At 42.5% G+C, this 20,464-nt stretch overlaps 1 protein-coding gene across 1 annotated transcript in view; it reads left to right on the top strand.

Annotated features, from left to right (window-relative positions):
• The first annotated feature begins 12,912 nt into the window (after positions 1-12,912).
• Intu (inturned planar cell polarity protein) overlaps positions 12,913-20,464 on the top strand; it is a 67,326-nt gene continuing 59,774 nt past the window's right edge. Inside the window, exon 1 of the mRNA XM_027391943.2 lies at positions 12,913-13,154. Within this exon, the coding sequence (XP_027247744.1) occupies positions 13,012-13,154 (143 nt within the window). The 5' untranslated portion in view covers positions 12,913-13,011. The remainder of the gene's footprint in view (positions 13,155-20,464) is intronic.

Genomic DNA, 20,464 nt, shown 5'->3' with positions numbered 1-20,464 from the left:
CAGATATTAAAACCTCTATTGATAAACCCCTCTGCTAGAGAAGTCCATGTCAAACTAGTAAACCACAGCCTCGCCCCCTCCTCCACCACCTCCTCTTACTTTTCTCCCCTGTCTCTTTTTCCTCTACTTCCCTTTACATTGTTTAAGATGAATTGTCTCTCTGCACCCTGGTCTGCCCTCGAATGGTCCCCCTGTCTCCATCCTTGAGTGCTGGGATTACAGGCATGCACCACCACATATAGGCTTATGAGCTTCTTTCGTGTTCAGTAAGATGCTGTGGAGCCTGTCTTTAATTCCTCCTCATTCCCATTTGCTCTTTGATTCAGGAACCATCCATTCCTTATCCTGTTGAGGACTGGCAGCTGCGATTCTCTGCTGAATCCCTATGGCAGCCTTCATTGGAGAGAATCACCTAAGCCAATGTCTTTTCTGGACACAAAGACCTGTCATGCTCACTTTGGTTCAGGACAGCACTGCAAGATTGATAAGGACACAGAATTGGCTGAATATATGTTGAGACTGTGTTGTAGTTTAAGTGTTCCTCCTGCCCATGTGATTCCTTCACCCCCTACAATTCCCAATAAACTTCATATGTGGGAAATCTCCATCTCAGAGGCTACTTCTCAAGGGGCCTGACCACCTTTGCTTGTTAATTGTAAATGTGCAGACTTTTGCTTGTTAATTGTAAATGTGCAGTCATAGAAAGACTGTCAGTCTGGATTGTAACCTCAGAAGATGGGTTGATTTGAGGAATCTGTTCTACATGAGAGTTTTTCTGACCTTTGAAGAAAGTTGCTGGGTGTTTGGGAGGGAGAGTCCCAAACCTTATAGCTTAGGAAAAGAACCAAAAAAAAAAAAAAAAAAAAAAAAAAAAAGCAAAAGCAAGAAACCCAAGCAAGTGTGGTGTGGAGAAATTCATGCCTGCAGCTTGCCAAGCACAACTAAAGCCATTCCTGCCCACAAGCCCAACTGGATGGGGTCTGCTCTTGCCATCTGCACCCCTGAAAATACTCTGTGTCTGTTTCCTCTTGGTACATAAAAATGGCACAAACTTCGCCCACTGAACACCTAGTACAGAAGTCTAGTGAAATCAGGCGTTCTGCATGGGGTTTCACAGAGCAAAGTCAAGCTTTCCCTGGGGGTAAAGCATTTAAGGGCCAGGGTGGGTAGAGGAGCAATCCCCCTCCAAGTTTATGCAGGTCATTGGCAGAATGCAGTTGTTTGTGGCTATGAAACCTAATGTCCCCATTTCCAGTCTGGCAGTGAGCCAGCTTTTACTTTTTACTTTTACTCTTAGATGCTAAAGCTGTTCACATACCCTCCATGCAGCCCTTCTGCCCCCCAGGCTACCACTGCTTTATAGAATTCTACTCAGGAGCATCTCTCCACTTGAGATGACTAACCACCAGACACCCTTATCTCTCTGCCTCCCCAGTGCTAGAATTACAGGCAGGGCTGCCTAGCTGTTTTGACACGTTTCTGAGCATCAACCTCAGAAAGGCAAGCATTTTACCAAGGTAGACCTCTCTCCCAGCCACCTAGCTTTCTCTGGCTATCAGTTAGACACTCTGCTTTCCAGGACTTCTGCAACTAGGTCTTTCTCATAAAATAGTCTCCACATCTTGTCGGCTACTGTACCATGAGAACTAGTGTAGCGGCAGTGTGCTAAGATGTCATGTTTTCAGGCTCCGTGGATTTTGGTGTGATATCTTTGGGAGGGTGTTTAGAAACCCTGCTTATCACAACTCTCGAAAGGCCTGGGAAGCTCTTTATGTTTGTCACTCCAGTCAGTCTTCTCTTCCTCTGACCCAAGCTGTTCACCTGGTCTGTGCCTTCCTTAGAACTCTGCCTTGGCCCCCTGTCTCATCCAACAGATGATCTTCTTCTCCATTTCACACATGGAAGAAGCTAACTGTACTAGCTCCCTGGACTTATACCAAATAGCTGCACTCGAGGGGCTAAAAACAGCAGAAATCTATCTCTCCATCCTTCTGGAGACTAGAAGCCTCAAATGAAGCTGTTAGAAGGGCTGTGACCCCTGGGGGCTCTAGAGGATACCTGGCTCCACACCTAGCTTTTGGTGCTGCCAGAAATCTCTGGTACTGCTGGCTGCTTCAGTGGGGTCACTGACTGACCCCAGAGACTCATGTGTTTCAATCTTGGCCCCCAGGGTGGTGTTACTGAGGAACCTTGAACACATGAGACGCTAAATCATTGAGGGTGAGCCTTTTCAAGGTACCGTGAGACCTTGGTCTCTTCCTCTTCCTCCTCTGCTTCCTGGTGATGAGGTGAGGAATTTGCTTCTCCAAGTGTCTTCTGCTACTCTCATCAGGCATCCCTAAAGGCAGTGCGCATACCGGCTCATCAGACAGATGGGGTCATCTGTTTTCACAGGTATCGATGGAAAGCTGACTACCACGTGTACAGATTTATCACTTCATATCTGCTGTCCAACAGTTTCTCTCTCTCTCTCATCATGTTCTTTCCATGTGTTTCTTTTCCTGTTCTTTTATTTTATATTGATTTATCTTTTTGTATATGTGTGATTTGCCTGCATATGTATTATGCACAAATGTTTCCCTTGCATGCATGTCTGTATACCTAGTGTGTGCCTAGTGCCAGCAGAGGTCAGAAGAGGCCATAGGATCCCCTAGAACTGGAGGTACAGACGGTTGGTAATCACCATGTGGGTTCTTGGAACCTAACCCAAGTCCTCTACAGGAAAAGCAAGTACTCCTAACTGATGAGCCACCCCAGCTTCTTTTCTCTCTTCTTACAAAGGCTCCCCAGACTGAACACTCTAATTCAGTATAATCTCATCTTTGTTATGTGTAAAAGACTATTTACAAATTAGGACCCATTTGGGTATTAGAGGTTAAGAACTCCACTATGCTTAGAGTGACAGGAACCAACTTATAACAGCACCAGAAGACCTCAATTCCATGGCTACCAAAAGACACCTTGACTGCTTTTAGAATCACCATAGAAACACGACTCTGGGTATGTCTGAGGGGTGTTGCCTGGAAGTTTAAGTATGAAGGGAAGACTGTTCTGGGATATGGGAACTAATAAAAAAGGACAATGTGAGGTGAGCACCAGCATTCATGGCTCTCTGCTTCCTGACTGGAAATGCAATGTGACCAGTCACCTTATGCTCCCAATGCCATGTTTTCCTCCCAGGAAGGACCATAGCCTCCAACCATGAGCCAGAATAAACCCTTTCTTCTTTAAATCGATTTTTGTCAGGTATTTTGTCATAGCAAGGAGACAAAAACTAATACAAACTGAACATTAAAATTTGTATTTTGAATATTTACATAAATTTGAATCATAATTACTTCATTGCCATCAAACTTCTATTAAATTTCATATAATTGCATTCTACGAATTCAGATCACATCTTTGCATGAATGAACACTAAAAACATTAATTATTGATATTTGTCTCTTATATTTTTATTATGATACATTATACTTTGATAAGCATCACATTCTTTGTTTCCTTCCTTAGATGAAAAGACAAACACTTCGGTTTTTTGATAATCGATGGAAATACTTCAGACGAGTTTGCAGAACAGGCCAAGGAAACATTGCAGGCAGGAGGGTTGAGTAAAGGTTTCTAAGCATTACGGTAAAACCTCTCACCCTCTTCACCTACTTAGCAGCCAGAACCCGAGAAACTCATCCAGGAGGAAAAAAAAAAAAAAAACTACACAAAACGACTTGGCTACAAAGCAAGTGAAGCCCCATCTAATCCGGTGTGTGAAATTAATCTATTATTAATTACATTTGTCTGTGACTATGTCATCAGTGATACGACACATTTGCAAACACCTTCCAACTTCTCCATTCATTCTCTCTACCATTCTGTCTGATTCTGGCTCGGGTTCAGACAGAACCAGAAGTCACTCTTCATTCATCCCTCACCCCACCCCCATTGAACTTTGAGCTAAGCTTCCATTTCCTCCTCCCCCCGCCCCCCTCCCCGCGCCGTGGGATGCAAGGGTATGTGTTGCTTTGGAACCAAGGGTCAACTGAGGTCAAGTACATTTCACCGTTATCTCCCAAGAAGGATAAAAGAATCAACCATCCTTCATACTACACTCACTCACTTATGTGGTTTCTTGTTATGTAGCCCTGACTGGCCCGGCACTCCTTACATAGAACAAGCTGGCAACTGGTAACTATCCTCCTGCCTCAGCCTCCCAAGTGTAGTGAAGGAAAAAGAACCACCAGGCCAGCTTGCATATGGTTAAAGGATTTAAAGTCCCACCCACAGTGGCATCTGGTTCCTTTTCCCAACTCTCTTTCTCAGTCTGCAGCGCAGCCACAGGGCCTGCTCATCTGTCTCGCAAGCGCCTCTTTCTTGCCTGGCTCCTTGGTGGCCTCAGGTGGCAGCGTCGTGCCCTGGGGCGGTGCCTGGACACTGGTGACCTAGGCTGGGGCCACCTGAGGTCGGCGAATTCAGGGTGAGGCACGGAGCGAGCCTGGGCGGCAAGAGAGCGCCTCTAGAGCGCGGTGCCTGGAGAGGTCGTAGGTACCCAGGGCGCAGAGAGGAGCTGCGAGGCACTCTGGCGCTGGGGGTCTGGGCGGCGCCACCAGAGCGCCCACCTGCAGAAACCTCGCGATTGCTCCCGCAGGCGACCCCGGGACACACCGACCCACGGTGCCACCTGGGCATTCGTGTCCTTCATCCCGGGCCGCACCCACTGCCGCCCCGAGGCTCGCCTTCGCGGCGGCTCCCCACGGGCATGTTTCAGGGGAATAAGACCAGCATTCCCAAGCCTGCGCCCCGCAACCTGGAGGACCTGGACTCGGTGCAGCGCGTCCTGCTACACAGGTCAGTGAGGGCTCCAGGGATGCGACCCGGCTGGGCTCAGAGGCGGAGTTCAGCTAGGTGCAGAGTTCCCCTCCCGGAGTCGGTGTAGAGGTGCCCAGGGTCGCTGAGACTCCAGCCCCGCGCCAGTCGGCTCCGTGAGGCTCCACTTTATGAAGAAGGGAAAGGACCCTGTGAAGCAAAGCTGTCTCTCAAGGCGCTCTGCACTTTATGCGCAGGGTAGGGGTTGGGGGGTGGGAGTGTTGGGGGAAACTGAGAGCTTTGCCTGGACTCTGGGTGAAATTAGAAAGAATTTCTGTTTTAACAAATATAATTTCACCCCATCCCCTATGCACCGCGAAACATTAACTACACAACATAGGAGTTCTAAGGAAGAGAACCTCAACTTTCCATCAGCTTATCCAACCCTATCTTTTATGCGAAACCGACTAACAAAGATTAAAACCCACAGTGAAGGCGATGAGTTTATTAGTGAGAAAGGAATCCACGCTGAGAACAAACTTGACTTGTAGATGAAGTGCATGACAGTTAACGTTGCTAACTTGAAGGGCCTGGCCTTAGTGAGATATGATGGGAGGAGGACTGGCTTAGAAGTAAATGAAGAGTTTCTCTTGACTACGTTGTGGTGAGTAAGCCAGCTTAGTAAATATCCGCCAGGGAGGTTTACTTGAGTTCGCTCATCTGTAAACGTTTCAAGCGACCCTTTTAAGTCTTTGTACAAAACCACATGAGCTGTAGAAAGTGTGAGGGAGGGGGCAGCATTAGCTAAGGGGTTTAAAATTGGATTTCTTCAATTTGAGAGCTGTCTTCCGAAACTTGAAGTTGTCTGCACCCCATTCTCCACCCCGCTAGACAGCTGTTGCTGTGTAAAATGAAATACTGTCTCAAAGGAGGAGCTAAATTCCCGAGGACTATTCCCCCTTGCGTTTGGTAAAATTAAAATTCAGGATGACCCCGAGGAGTGCTCACTATAAATTCACTCACAACATGATTTTGGGCTAGCTGGGAGGGAAAAGTGTTTTTAAACACCCAAGACAACATTGCAACAGAATGTCTTCATATTTTTCTTGTTTGAAATGTCAAGCAGAAAAAAAAAAAAAACCGATTTACAGTCCTGGGCCTCAAATCCAAAGCACGAGCCTGCCTGAATGAAGCAGGGCAAAAGAGAATGTTTAAACTCCAGTCTTCAGCCTGAAGTGGTCATCTCAGAATGAGCATTTCCGGAATACACCTGCTCAGCATTACAGTGAAAAGCCAGTTAGTCTGAATTACAAATAACTGCTCCCATCTGTGAGAGCTGCCAGAGGAACCATGGCTCACAGTGATTTCTTTTTAACAGAATACAAAAGTCTTTTTATCTTTGCATTGCATTGATTTTTGTGTGTTCTGTTATTTTGTGTTTTATTGTCATTTTGTGTTTTCAAAACACCTGTTTAAAAATTTGTGACATATCAAAGTTTCTCTCTCACTTGGTGAAGATGTATTTTCACATACATTCATACTTTTCAAACGCCTTTGCTTACATATTTGTATGGATATAGTAGAAACACCCTTTATGTCATATTCATCCATTTATTGTCATTCTCATGAACCAGGCCGGTGCATAATCTGTGTTTTAAAGTGGTTTTGGCAACATTTTTATGTTTTCCTTTTAGAAACATCTCTTGCTTATGTGGCAACCCTATTTAAACCCAGTGGGTTGCACACACACTCAAAGATTTGAAAGTAGGAGGCTGAGAGCTAGAGAAAGGTTTTAGCGGGGAGGGGATGAAACAGCCTAAAATTTATTATGTGCAGATGAAACTGTCAAAGGAAAAAAAAAAAAAAACCTTGTAAGTCATCCACAAAATTTTGGCTTTAAAGAAACCAGGGCCATGGGAAACTCATATTAAAGAAAACACTAGAATATTTCATTCTATTTTTGTGTTTAAATTTAAAAGCTAGGTCTTCCAGTTATTGGTTTGTTAATTGCTTGTGTATTTTCTATTGCAAATGATTTTCAAAACCTACAGCACTGAATTGCTTAACTGTTGAGAAAGATACTAGAAACACGCACATACCAGTAGTAAAATGACAGTAGCTTACCAGTGAGCGAAGAATTCAGCTAGTCTGCTTTGGTGTCAAAGATCAGATTGTCTGAGCCAGGAGAAAAGCTCCCAAATTGCATTTCTCAGTAATTTTTACTTAACCAAGTTAATGTTTTGGGGTCACCTTGATTATTTGAAGTACTCATATAGTACACATTAGTGTTTCCCAAACATTTTAAAACAATTTATGCACACTGCTAGTGAATTTAATCCTCTTGGAGTGGCATTTCTGTTGCAGTCCTGTAACTTGGTGAGACAGTAACTTGCTCTGAAAAGTGAGTGAGACCCACATCATAGGGCAATACTATGACCACCCAGCAGCACTCTGTGAACATGAAGTCATATCAAACATAAGGGATGGTGTTAGTAACTGTCGTCTGGGTGCTAAAACAAAGCACAAGTGAAAGGCTATTCCTAGAGACTCCCAGACATTCAGCAAAGTCAGTTTGTCCAAGACTTAGTGGCTAATGATGACACTGGACTAGAACAATGGTCTGTGGACACCTAAGCCAGCAAACAGGTGTAAATACTTATTATCTAGGGATAATCTGAAGTTCATACTTTTACCAACAGAAAAAATATGTGTATTCAAAATATATCAAGTTTCTAGACCTTTCTGAGGTAAATGTATGCCCTGTTACCAAAGCAGTATAGGATACCTTTTTAAACTTGAAAGTAAAAACTAAAATAAATAATAATAAAATCAAAAGCTTAGGAAAATGCAGTGTAAAATATATACTGTTTTTTTTTTGACAGTGAAGCATTAATTTTAAGGGTTATCACAGTTGAATTTTAACAGCACCATGTGGTGGATAAATTATTGGTGCTGTCTTCACATGAGAAATCTGACTTTGTCCACATTAAATTTGTCCTTAGTTCTAGACTCAAAGGACACAGAAAAGGAAAGCATGGCACTGGTGCATTATCCAGCTTTGGACCATCACTGCCAGGACTGCAGAGGTCACATCACCACAGGTTTTTAAAATGGCAGTAGCATCGCTTTCAGCATTCATATGTGGTCATTTTCTCCTAACTCCCGTGTCTGCTCTTTGTTTCTTCCTTTTCTCTTTAGTAGATAATGGGCCATCAGTAATTTCCCAGGCTAGGCATAGGGGCCTCTTCTGGTTGGCAAATACCCACCATTTGGTTTCTGGAGAAGTGAGGACTGACCCTACAGTGGTATGCATGTTAAAGAAGCACTTTGCCACTGAGTTACCCCAGCCTGGGCCTGCTCCTGGAGCCTCCTCTATGTTCTATTCTCATCTAAATGGTCTTATAACATTAAGTCCTGTACATGTGAACAAGCGATTCCATTTTCACATGAGAAAACTAAAATTTCAGACCGTAACTTCATTACATAAATTTAGTATTGCAGAGTGACTTTTACATATTGTGATTCTATCTTCAACTTTGGAAAACTCCATGTTAGAAAGTCACAGTATTTTAAATGGTATTTATTGGTCTACCATAATTTTTAAAAAATAATTACTTTAAAATAGTTTTTTAAAACTATTATTGTTTATTTCATAAAGTATTATTCTGTGTTCTCACTTAAGGCGATATTGATTGGTTTCTGACAAAGCTCCATTACATAAATTTTTGCCCCACGGTTTAAATAAACATCATCTCCCATGGCCCTGTTTTCATTTATCCTTCATTGCTAGCTTCTCCTGCTTCTAAATAAAGAGCCTTTGAGCCTGCTAACTCTAGTAAATATTTAATTATGATCTTATCTGGCGTATTTTATGTCTGAATTGTATTGTTTGCCTAATTGAGATGTAATCTATGGAAATTGGGACCTTGTGTCTCCTACACATTAAACTAAACATTTTTGCGCTTCAATTTTTATGTAGTCAAAAGTAGAAAATGAGAATGTACCCCAGTCTAAATCTTTAAAGTTTTCTTGTGATTTCTCATTATTAAGCCTTGGACTAACAGAGTATTTTCACAAGGTCCTGATGGCATTTTCTTTTTTTTTTCTCCATCCTTTCCCAACATATACAAGAATATTAAAAATTAATAAAGTCAGAAATACAATTTGCTAATACCACATTCCATAAGTTAAATTAGGAATAAAAATAATTGTTGTTATAGAATGTGGGATCAAGCAAGGTAGTTTTTCTCTCTCTCTGTCTCTCTCTCTCTTTCTCTCTTTCATATTAAACTAACAGATGGAACTTAATTAGCCCAGAAAGCTGAAATATGGAGTATCTTGTTCAAGGAATCTTTCTTAGACAATATAATTTTATAGGGGTCTTTTTTCTTTTCTTTTTTTCCTTTCTTCATCTTCTTTTTTTTTCCTGTTATTCAAGTTTGTGAAAGGAGAGAAGTTTAAAGAAGAAACAGCCAGTCATCTCATCATGTCTCCAGGAGACTGTCATTTGGTGGCATTTATGCATATGCATATACCTACACATACATATATATGTATATACCTGGCATATTTGATTGAGACAAGATGGAAGAAGGACTTCTTACTCAAGTGGATATGTCTGGAAGGCTTTTAAAAGAGAGTTATTGTGTCTTAAGGGGAAAAGTTGTACTGTATTTGAACAAATACATTATGTAGAAGCATCAAGAGAGCTTCATAAGTCTGCAGAGTGGCTCAGTCTACTAAAACTGCTTGCACTAGGTATTTCCCATGCACTGATTCTCTATACTCCAAACAGTCCTGTGCAGTGGATACCACTGTGTGAATTTAGACAACTGGGAAGTGAAGCTTGAAGAGATTGTTGTGCTGGGATTGTATAGATGTGGTTCTGTGGAGAGATTCAGAGCCGGTCAGCCAGGCTCAAATTCATCCAGCAGGAGTAGTGGAAGAGTATTCAAAAGTGCCAGCCATTCTGTCACAAGGAAACATAAGGCTGGGGCAAAGCTTAGGGCATCATTTCCCAAGACTTCAGAACCATCCAGGGCCCTCATTTAAAACAGAGATCTGGGAGTTGGAGAGATGGCTCATGGTTTAGAATACTTGTTTTTGCAGAAGATCCAGTTTATTCCCAGCACCCACATAGTGGCCTACAACTGTCAGTAACTTCAGTAATGGGGGATCCAACGCCCTCTTCTGACCTCCTCAGATACCAGACATACATATTTGCATACAAGCAACACATCCATATACATAAGGAAGAAAAAAAAATCTTAACAACAGCAGAGATTTCTAGGCTTCTCCTCTACAGATTCTGATCCTATCGATGTGGGGAGAGGTCTCAAAAACTGTACATTTAGTAAGCTGTGAGTGATTCCTTTTGATTAAACATACTGGACACACTTCCTTAATTTGGTTAATATAGAACAGAAATTAAGGATCTAACTCCTAATTGATACTCAGTTATTTGATTTATGAAAAAAATTTAAGACAGTGTACCTCTCTATGTAGTCAAGATGACCTTGAACTTTTGCTCCTCTTGCCTCCATCTCCCTAGTGATGGGATTACAGATGTGCACCACCCTGGGCTGGTTTACATAATGCTGGGGTTGACTCCTGGCTTCCTGCATGCTACATAAGCCCTCCACCAAGTGAGCTGCATCACCAGCCTGAACTGGGAAAAACACTTTAAAGACTGTATATAGAACTTGGACTCTATTCTCTAGTGAAGTAACACTGGAGGTTTATGAGCACAATGTAAGCTTAATAGATGCCCATAGAAATTAAAGACTATTACTTGGGGGATGGAGAAAACTGGATATTTTGCTAATGAAACTGTCTTTTATAGGGCTGGAGAGATGGTGGCTGAGAGCTCTTGCTGCTCTTCTAGAGAATCTATCTGGGTTAGATTCTCAGCACCTAGATGGCAGCTCACAACTGTCTGGAACTCAAGTTCCAGGGATCTGTGACCTTTTTCTGGCTTCTGAGGACTCCAGGCATACACATAGTAAACACGTATTTATGCAGGCAAAACATCCATATACATAACATAAGATATTTTGAATTGCCATTTACATTTTTTAGAAACTTCTAATAGGTTGCTTTAAAAATGAAGAAATGCACCAGGCACAGAAATTGGAAGACAGAAGCAGGCCAATCTCTATGAGTATAAGATCCTCCTGTTCTACATAGTGTGTTCCAGACCAGCCACACAGTTGCACAATAAGCCTCTGTCTCAAACAAACAAATAAACAAAGAAATGGCTGACTAAATGCCTAAAGTACTTTTTATTTTGGATTCTTAGGTAAAATTTATTGGGATTATAAAGATGGAAAAGTATACATGTTTTGTCAGAAATATAATTATTATAGAGAGTCTCTTTATTACAGTGACCTACCCCTGTCTGACAGTAGGTCATACGACACTTGTTATTCCAGAGGGGTCCTGCCCCATTCTAGGAGAAAGAAATGCAAAAGAATAGATACACCCAAGCATTACCGAGTCTTTTGTACAGACTGTTAGCAACCTGGCCTACATGATTACATTTCCATAAGAACCAGAAAAATGATGTTCAGAGAACCTTCAGATTGATGAGCATAGGAAGGCTCTCAGAGAGTGAACAGTGAATGAAGTCACCGGAATTCTGCAACCCTTCTCCCAGACCTGTGGATCTTTTCATCTATATTCTTTGTAATGGTGTATAATAAAATGGTAACTATAAAAACTTCCCTGAATCTGTGAGCCACTCAAGAAGACCAGTCAAATTCAAGGAGAGAGTTATGGGAACCTCTTGTTGTAGGCAGAGGACAAGTAAAAACAAGCTGGGGCTTGTAACTGCCATTTTAAAGTGTGTGGCTGGGATGGCAGTCTTGAGGAATGATCCTTCAACATGTGGGGTTTGAGCATCTCCAGCCAGTGTCAAAATTATTGGATTGGATAGACAGTGCTGATGTCCACTGCTTTCTTGCTGTGGGAAGAAGTCCCCATACCCTTTGGGGGGTCACAGGTATCTTCTTTGTTGATTGTGGTATGATATTAGGAGAAGAAAAACAAGAATTTTTTTTCTAGGTGCAGAGTGATATAAGGTGAATGATTCAGGCGTTGTGATCTAGTGTTGGTCATCCTACTTGAATACATTAGTATGATACTGACACCTTGATGGCTTGCCTTCTAACAAGTCAACTACTAGAAGGAACTAACTGGTGAATTGCATATTCAATGTGTATACACCGAACAAAAAGAAGGTTTTACTACCAAGTGAGTGGAGCAAGACTGTGTGAGATTGCACCATGGCCCAGAGTGATGTGCAGTCCAGAACATGTTGTTCACTTCTAGAGCTTATCACATAATACTTTCTCTCCTTGGCCGATCTTGGAAAATGAAACCATAGATAAATGGAGAAAGTGGCTCCTGAGGAGAATATGAAGTGCACTGTAATGACTAAACAACTTTCTTCTTCTTCTTCTTCTTCTTCTTCTTCTTCTTCTTCTTCTTCTTCTTCTTCTTCTTCGTTGACTTTGTTGCCTACTAGATACATAACCATTCTTCTCTCACTAAGTCTCAGTTTTTTTTTTTTTACTTAATTATAGAGGACTCTTTACTTCGCTGTATGCAAATACTTAGTATGGTGTATGACTTGAGAATGAATGTAATTGAATGGGAGATGTATGACTCAGTGATCACTTTTATGTACCTTAAAAATACTTGATTTAAGTATTCACAAGTTACAGATAAAAATATTTTTTAAGAAAGAAAGAACTGAGATATTTGCATTGGCACCTAGGGGTGCATGAATGCAAAGGCTCTTTATCTCTGTCAAAACAACAACAAAAAACCTGGCCAAATGGAACCCATCGTTTTGGATCACAATTTAAAAAGACAAAAAAATAGAAAAAAGAAAATAGGACAAAGTACCAACTGTAAGATACTCAGCCTGGAAAGAAAAAAAAAGAAAAGGGAAAAAAGAATGTCTGCTTTACTGGCTGCTTGGAGCAGCGAAGTTTGCATAGCCTGTGGAAACAGCACTCATTGGCTCTCTTCAATGCTCCATGTCTTCGCCGGGAAGCTTCTCTGTCTCCCGGGCAACCAGCGCTTCATCCAATCGCAGCTGAGCCTCGGGGTCACGTGGTGCCGCTTGGCAAAATGGCGGCGCGGCTGGAGGTGCGGATGGCTGGCTCTGGGGTCTGAGTGTCTCCACCCGGAGCTCTCGCGGTTGTGACGATGTCGGGCCCCGCGTGGCGAGACTCGCATGGGCGCCCTGCCGAGTTCCCCGGAGACATGTCCTCACAGGAGGAAGAGGAGGAGGGCGACTGCGACGCCGAGGCCAGCGGCTTGGACTCCCGCTCCTCAGCCAGCAGTGACACGTAAGGCTCCAGGGGATTGCGGGTCCTCGGCCCCGGGAGCACGTGCGGGGAGCGGTTTCCGGATAAGAGGGTCCCCGCCTCCTCGTGGGCTCTGTGCTCTGTGAAGGATGTCCGTGGTGCTCCTGAGCCCTATCCTGTAGCACTGCCTTCTAACCTCATTTGTGACTTAAGACTCCGGAGCATTTTTAAAAAGATTTCATTATTTTTGATTGTGTGTATCTGTGTGCCCTTGTGTGGGTATTTGCTCATGAGTACAGTGCCCCTAGAGCCTAAAAGAGGGCGTTGAGTCCTAGAACTAGAGTTTCCCGTCGTTGTGAGCCACTGTGTGGGTGCTTGGAACTGAACAACTGTTCTAAGAGCTGCAAATGCATCAAATCCCTGAGGTCCCTCTCCACCTGCAGACTCCTGAGTATTTACAGGGGAAAAGACACCGTGCAACTGTTTTAAATTTATGGAGATGTTTTCCTCTTATGGAAATGAATAGATTACAGAGAGGAAGTCTCCTCAGTGCCTCACTATCAAGACAGCCTCTCTGGCTTCAGAGATATTCATGCTGTATTTTTCTATTCAACCCCAGGCCTTTCTATTTCAAGTCATAATTCTTGGTAATACCATGAATGAGTTGTTTTGATTCGGAGTATTTCATATTTTAAAGTAATCTATACCTGTTGCTATGGAAAAGCCAGTGGTAACTTAACAGTGAATGACTGGCAGTGGAAGGGTTCAGGCCACTGGGTACCCAACGGCCATCCATAGTTTAGGATAACGTTTTTTGTGTAGTTAAAACAAGCAATTAGAGTATGCAACACTAAAAGTGGGGGAAACCCTGCTTAAATTAAAAGTGGGAGAAACCCTGCTTAAATCCATTCTAGAAGCTTAATAGGGATAGATTGTATTCTTAAATTTTTGAACAAGTATCAACTTATTTGTAAGTTTTTGTTGTCGTCCTAAAAATGATTTAAAAATTTGTGGTTTGTTCTAGTTTCATGTTTGTTGCTGTAATAAGAAATTATGACCAACTTAGAGAAGAAAGGGTTTACTTGGCTTCCAATTCAAGGTCACCATCCATTACTAAGGGAAGTCAAGTCAGGACCTTGAAGACAGTCCTGCTTGCTAGTCTACAGCAACACCTCCTAACCAAAGAACTCACTTCACAGCCAAAGATGCAAGGCACAAAGCATGGAGGGAGATGCTGGCTGGAAGGCAGGCAGGTTTATGCTCAGCTAACTTTCTTGTAATTTTTCTAGACCACAGTGGGTTGAGACCTACACCAATTAACAATCAAGACAATACCCTACAGACATGCCCGTAGGTCCATCTGATCCAGGCAGCTCCTCAACTGAGATTGCCTTTCTAGATAATTCTAGGTTGTATCAAGTTGGCAATTAACACTAACCAGGACACAGTCATTTCAATAGTTTCCCAGGAGGAGATGATACATACCCTTATTTGGTTGTGCTATGGGAAGCCTTAGACTGATATTCCCATGCTTGGTTTCTCCACATCTTAGTCACATAATGTTAGTCTAGATAATGTATAATGTTCCTATGGGCACAGGAATGCTGTCTCTAGAAATCCAAATTCACTCCTGACAGGGCACCCAGCAACCAGTGGGGTTTTCTAGAAATGAGGAACCTGAGAACCTTGTAGTAGGAAAACTAAGTATTTCACTATCCAGAGTACATGTGTCTATGTCTTATTAGCATTCATCAGTCACTCCCAATAATCTAGTGTCCTTGTCCTGATGGTACAGCTCTATTGCAAAGTATTCCACTGGTCTGTATCATGAGTCCTACCAAAATTCAGATTTTTTTTTTTTTTTTGGTTTTTCGAGACAGAGTTTCTCTGTGGCTTTGGAGGCTGTCCTGGAACTAGCTCTTGTAGACCAGGCTGGTCTCAAACTCACAGAGATCCGCCTGCCTCTGCCTCCGGAGTGCTGGGATTAAAGACGTGTGCCACCAACGCCCAGCCCAGATTTTTTTCTCTCTTTTTATTATTATTATTATTAATTCAAGTTAGGGAACAGGCTTGTTTCACATGTAATTCCCTCTCCCTCTCCCTCCCCTCACCCCCATTCCTTCTCCCCCACCTCCAACCTACCCCCCACCCCATCCACCCACCACTCCCCAGGCAGGGTAGAGCCCCCAACTGGGGCTCCACCAAGTCCACCAAATCTTCCTGTGCTGCAGCCCAGATTTTTTATGCATTTTTTTTTCTTGAATTTTCGTGACAGGGTTTCTCTGTGTAGACCAAGCTGGCCTCAAACTCACAGAGATCTGCCTGCCTCTGCCTTAAGCAACAATTACAGTACAAGCTGGATCATCCAGCTTTGGGAAAAACCATTCTGATGAAAGGCTTAGTTAGGAATATGAAACTGAGCTTTTCTCATCAGATCAGAGAGATAAGAATCACCCATTGCCTCTGTGGTCTCCATGAAACTTAGTAAGAAAGACATTTTACATATCCTGGACTTCAAGATTCCAGTTGCTGTCTGACTTGTCTTTTTGCAAGTTACTATTTCATACATATTTGTTATCAACATATAGTGTGACCTGCATGTGATTGTCAGTAATTTATCAATTGTGAGATAAAATTGCTTTAGGATAACATTCTGGTAGGGTTTTTAAAAACACTTTAGCATGTGCCTGTGTGTGCGAGTATACATCCATGTATGTGTGTTTGTATGTGTGTACACATATGTGTGTGCTTGCTCACAATTGCCCTAACACAAGTATTGGATGTCAGAAGACAACTTGAACGTTGTTGATCATCTCCTCCTACCATGTGTGTTCAGGGCATCAAGTGTAGGTCATCAGGCTAGGCAACCAGTGCCCTTCTTGCTGAGCAGTTTCTCTGGCCCCAGGTCATTCTTTTAATAGATTTGTCTTAGGCTTATTATGATAGAGGGAGGTTTTAGGTTGATGCTGTTATGTCTAAACCTCAGGGAGGCTTCAGGGACAAAACTGTTGTGAGAATTGGGCTAAGGGAACCACTGACTGCTTCAGAACTTAGATAATGGAAATCGGGTGTTTCCTTAGCATCCTTGCTTTGCCCTGCAGTTACCATTTGATCAAAGCAACATTGATTCGTTTATGATGGCCAGAAGCTGTCAATTTTATGACATTGATTTTTAATTTTTGAAAGTGGTTTTGTTTTCTTATTGTTATTTTTATAACTAGGGCTTTTGGGCAAGAAGAGAGGTGGCTGTAAAATAGATTTTAGCTGAAAAAAAAAAGCTGAGAAGCTTCTACCTAAAATAAGATTGGCTAGAGAAGGAAAGCAAATAGCCCCTTATATTTTGCCTGAGATTTTTCCGCCCCTTTTTGAGGCATATGTGAAAACCTGTGTAACCATCCATCAACATAACACATTATCCCTCACCCAGCTGCTCCCCCACATGTCTAAGACCATATGTCCCTCTTCTGTAGCTCTAAGCGCCCTTTTGTTTTCCAGACTTTGTAAAAATAAAGTCATTGAGTTTCTGTTTCGTTTACTTTCTTTTTCTTGGGGTAATTATGTTGGTGCCTACAATGGCTCAACTCTCTTTTTTTTCTGAGTAGGATTCCATTGTTTGTCTGGATCAATGTTTACCTTTTCTTGAGTTTTGACATGGATATGAGTGACTTAATGGTATCAAAATATTTCATTCAAATTCATGATGCCATATTATTATTATACCCTGTTTGAGGTAATAGTGCCCCCCTTTTCTCCTGTTCTGAATCCTGACTTTTAATTAGTTTTTTTTTTTTTTTTGTAAACTCATATAGTTTAATAAGATAGATAGCATGGAACTAGGTTAATGATGAAAATGGTGATTCCCAACTGCCACCTCACTGCACTTTTGGCTCAGTGTGTTGAAGAAAATTCTTTTCCTTGTTTCTCTCCCATCCTCTCATCTTCTTGCACTTTGGTAAGTCTCTGGTTGTACCCGCCCTTTACTGTCCTCACACTGCCTTACTGCAAGGCCTTTCTCTCCTCTCCCTCTCACAATCCACCGGAGTTCCTTCTAGCGGATGCAGATGTTCTGCTTCTATTTCCAGTTATTCCTCCATCCAGCTGCAAGAGTTTACTTTCTCAAGCATAGCTCTAAAGATTGGAGAGATGTTTCAGTGATTAAGATCATGGCATGGACTGTTTTTTTTGAGGGAGGACCCAAGTTTAATTTCTGTCTATGTCAGGCAGCTCACAAACATGTGTAACACCAGCTTGGAAGAGAGCTGATGCCTCTGGCCTCACAGGTACACACACACACACACACACACACACACACACACACACACAATTAAAAGATAAGTCCATTTCATTGTTCTCCCCATCAATGATTCCTTTTTGGATTTCTGGATTCTACAGACACCCCAAATTAAACATACAGATCTAAGGATTTGCCCCTAAGATCCATAAGATCAAGTGAGTTAACATTCTAGCATGGAGGGGGAAGAGGCTCATGAATCACTACCCCTAACTAAGGTGCTATGAATGGTTGGTGGTTTCTGGGGAAGGGTGAGTCAGCTTTCTTTAAGGGTATAGTCCCTGATAAGTAGACTGTGCTTCAGTGGCTGGCCCCACATCCAGGAGTGCATCGGCAACACCGTTGTAGCTGATGGGTCCTTTAAATAATAATAATAATAATAATAATAATAATAATAATAATAATAATAAGTTGTGGGTATAGAGGTGAGGGTGGATCTGGGAGTAGTTAGGGGGAAGGAGCTGGGATGAATGTGATCAAAATACAATTCTGTGAAATTACTGAAGAATTAATAAAAGTGTATTTAAAATACAACAATAAAAGACAACACAGTTCTAAACTACTTTCTTGCTCTACTCAAAAGCTCAGTGGTTCCCCACCCTTCATTCCTTGGGATAACTTGGAAAATTCTTTTTCTGGCTTATCTCATCTCTGTTATGTGTGTATGGTATAAGTATATATGTGTGTGTGCCCATATACTTACCGAGACCAGTGGTGAATATTGGGACACTGGTCTGTCACTCTCCTTGAGCCCTTAGGAAAGGGTCTCTCCCCACAGCCAAGCATTGGGCCAAGATTGAGGAATCTTGCTGAAGAGGGGGAGTAAGGATTATATGAACTGGGGGACGGGGGTGGAGGATATCACAAGAAAACCCACAACTAACCTGGGCTCATAGCTTACAGAGTGTACTGACGACCAGGGAGCCTGCATGGGACTGACCTAGGCCCTCTGCATATATGTGACAGTTGTGTAGCTTGGTCTATTTGCAGGACTCCTAACAATGGGAGTTATCCATAATGCTTTGGCTGGTTTTTGAGACCCTATTCCCCATACTGGCTTGCCTTGCCCAGCCTTAATATGAGGGGAGGAGCTTAGTTCTAAAGCAAGTTGATATGTCATGCTTTTTAACACCCATGGGAGGCCTGCCTCTTTCTGAACAGTAACAGATGAGGTATGGATTGGGGGGGGGGGTGGAATTAGTTGATCCTCTAGGTCACACCTCACAGTTCTGGGGTGCTAGCCTGAGTGGCCCTCTCCACTCCAAGCCCTTGAATTCAAATTCTGGTCCTCATGCTTATGGAACAAGCACTCTTGCCCAAGGAACCATCTTCCCAGTACCCACTTCATCCTCCAAGCTACTTGTATTCCTACTACACTGAAATGTCCACCTGCTTCTTCATGCTTGCAGCTTTATACATTTTGTTCCTTGGGTTTGAAACCTCCTTTCAGTTTCTACTTGTCAAAATCACTGATAAGCCCCACTCAAGTGCTACCTTTTCCTAGATCCCTGTTGGCTTCTTCTTAATTTTTCTACCTTTTACCCCCTAGATAGGTAGGTGTGTCTGCACTTACTTTTTGCGTTTCAGCTATTCCGTTAGCTGTCTGTCCCAGCTGACATGTTCAAAAGTGCAGTAAACCTAGGCTCAGTGGCACATGCCTGTTGTCCTAAAAACTATGGAGGCTGAGGCAGGACAGTCGCAATTCTAAGCCTAGCTTGGGCCGCATAGCAAGATTTCATCCCACAATGAGTAAAATAAAAGTACACGAAAGCCTTAGCATAAGCATAAATGTGCTGCTGGTCTGTGGTTTTTATTCTGCCCACATTAGATCATAATCCCACTTAGCAGTATGTAGATGTGCCCATTGGCTATAGGATGGGACATGGGAACAGGGTCATTATTGTCATAGCTGCCGTGGAGCAATGATCCTAGTACAGAAATAAACTACCCACAATGAGTGCTTAGTCATGGCTTCAGCTGTTCCCTTTGTTTTCTCAGATATGCTTTTCCGTTGTCCCATGGTGACAGGCTAGAAGGGCTTCAATCCAACTGTGGTTGCCACATGCAAGCTGCTACAACATGTAGTAGGATGTTTTTCTTTCAGAAGACTGTCAGAGGTGAAATTCAGATGTTAACAGGGAACCACAGAAAAGCTTAGGCAGACTGGTGCCTGCCTAACATATGCCAGATAGAATTAATATGAATTCCCATGATGTGTTAAGTACTTGTCTCATTGCTGTAACAATATACCTGGTAACTTAAAGAAGGAAGGGTTTATTTGATCTATAGTTTGAGGGTACAGTCCACATGGGAGGGAAGTCATAGTAGCATGTACTTGAGGCAGCTGGTCTCATTGCACAGTCAAGGATCAGAGATCTGTGAATGCTCAGCCAGATTTCTCCTTTGTACATCAATTAACCTAATGCAGATGATCCCTCATAGGCATGCCCAGAGGCTAACCTAATCTAGGTAGCCATAGACATGCCCAGAGGCTAACTTAATCTAGATAGTCATAGTTATGTCCAGAGGCTAACCTAATCTAGGTAGCCATAGACATGCCCAGAGGCTAACTTACTCCAGATAGTCATAGGCATGTCCAGATTCTAACCTAATCTAGATAGTCACAGGCATGCTCAGAGGTTAGCCTAATCTAGATAGTCACAGGCATGCCTAGAAACTTGTCTCCTAGGGGATTCTGTTTGTTTTGAATCTGAAATGTCCCCAATAGACTCATGTCATTAAGCACCTGGTATCCAGCTGGTGATGCTATCTGGGGGAGTTCTAAAACCTTCAGGAGATGAAACCTTGATGGAAGAAGTGTGTCATTGGGGGTGGGCTTTTCAGGGTTTATGGCGTAACCCCGTTTGCTGTTCTCTGTCTCTGCTTCCTTTATGGAAATACAATATGATCAACCAGTCTCCTGCTCCTCTTCATGCCTTTCTTTTAGGTACCATGTAACCCCACTGTGATGAACTCTTTCTATCTGGAATGGTGACCTAAAATAAACCCTGTCTCCCTTTCATTGTTTTTGTCAGGGTGTTTTATCACAGCCACAGAAATT

This window comes from Cricetulus griseus, assembly GCF_003668045.3.
Source record: "Cricetulus griseus strain 17A/GY chromosome 1 unlocalized genomic scaffold, alternate assembly CriGri-PICRH-1.0 chr1_0, whole genome shotgun sequence".
Taxonomy (NCBI): domain Eukaryota; kingdom Metazoa; phylum Chordata; class Mammalia; order Rodentia; family Cricetidae; genus Cricetulus; species Cricetulus griseus.
The sequence above is the reverse complement of the archived record's forward strand: the minus strand, read 5'-3'. Positions and strand labels throughout refer to the sequence as shown.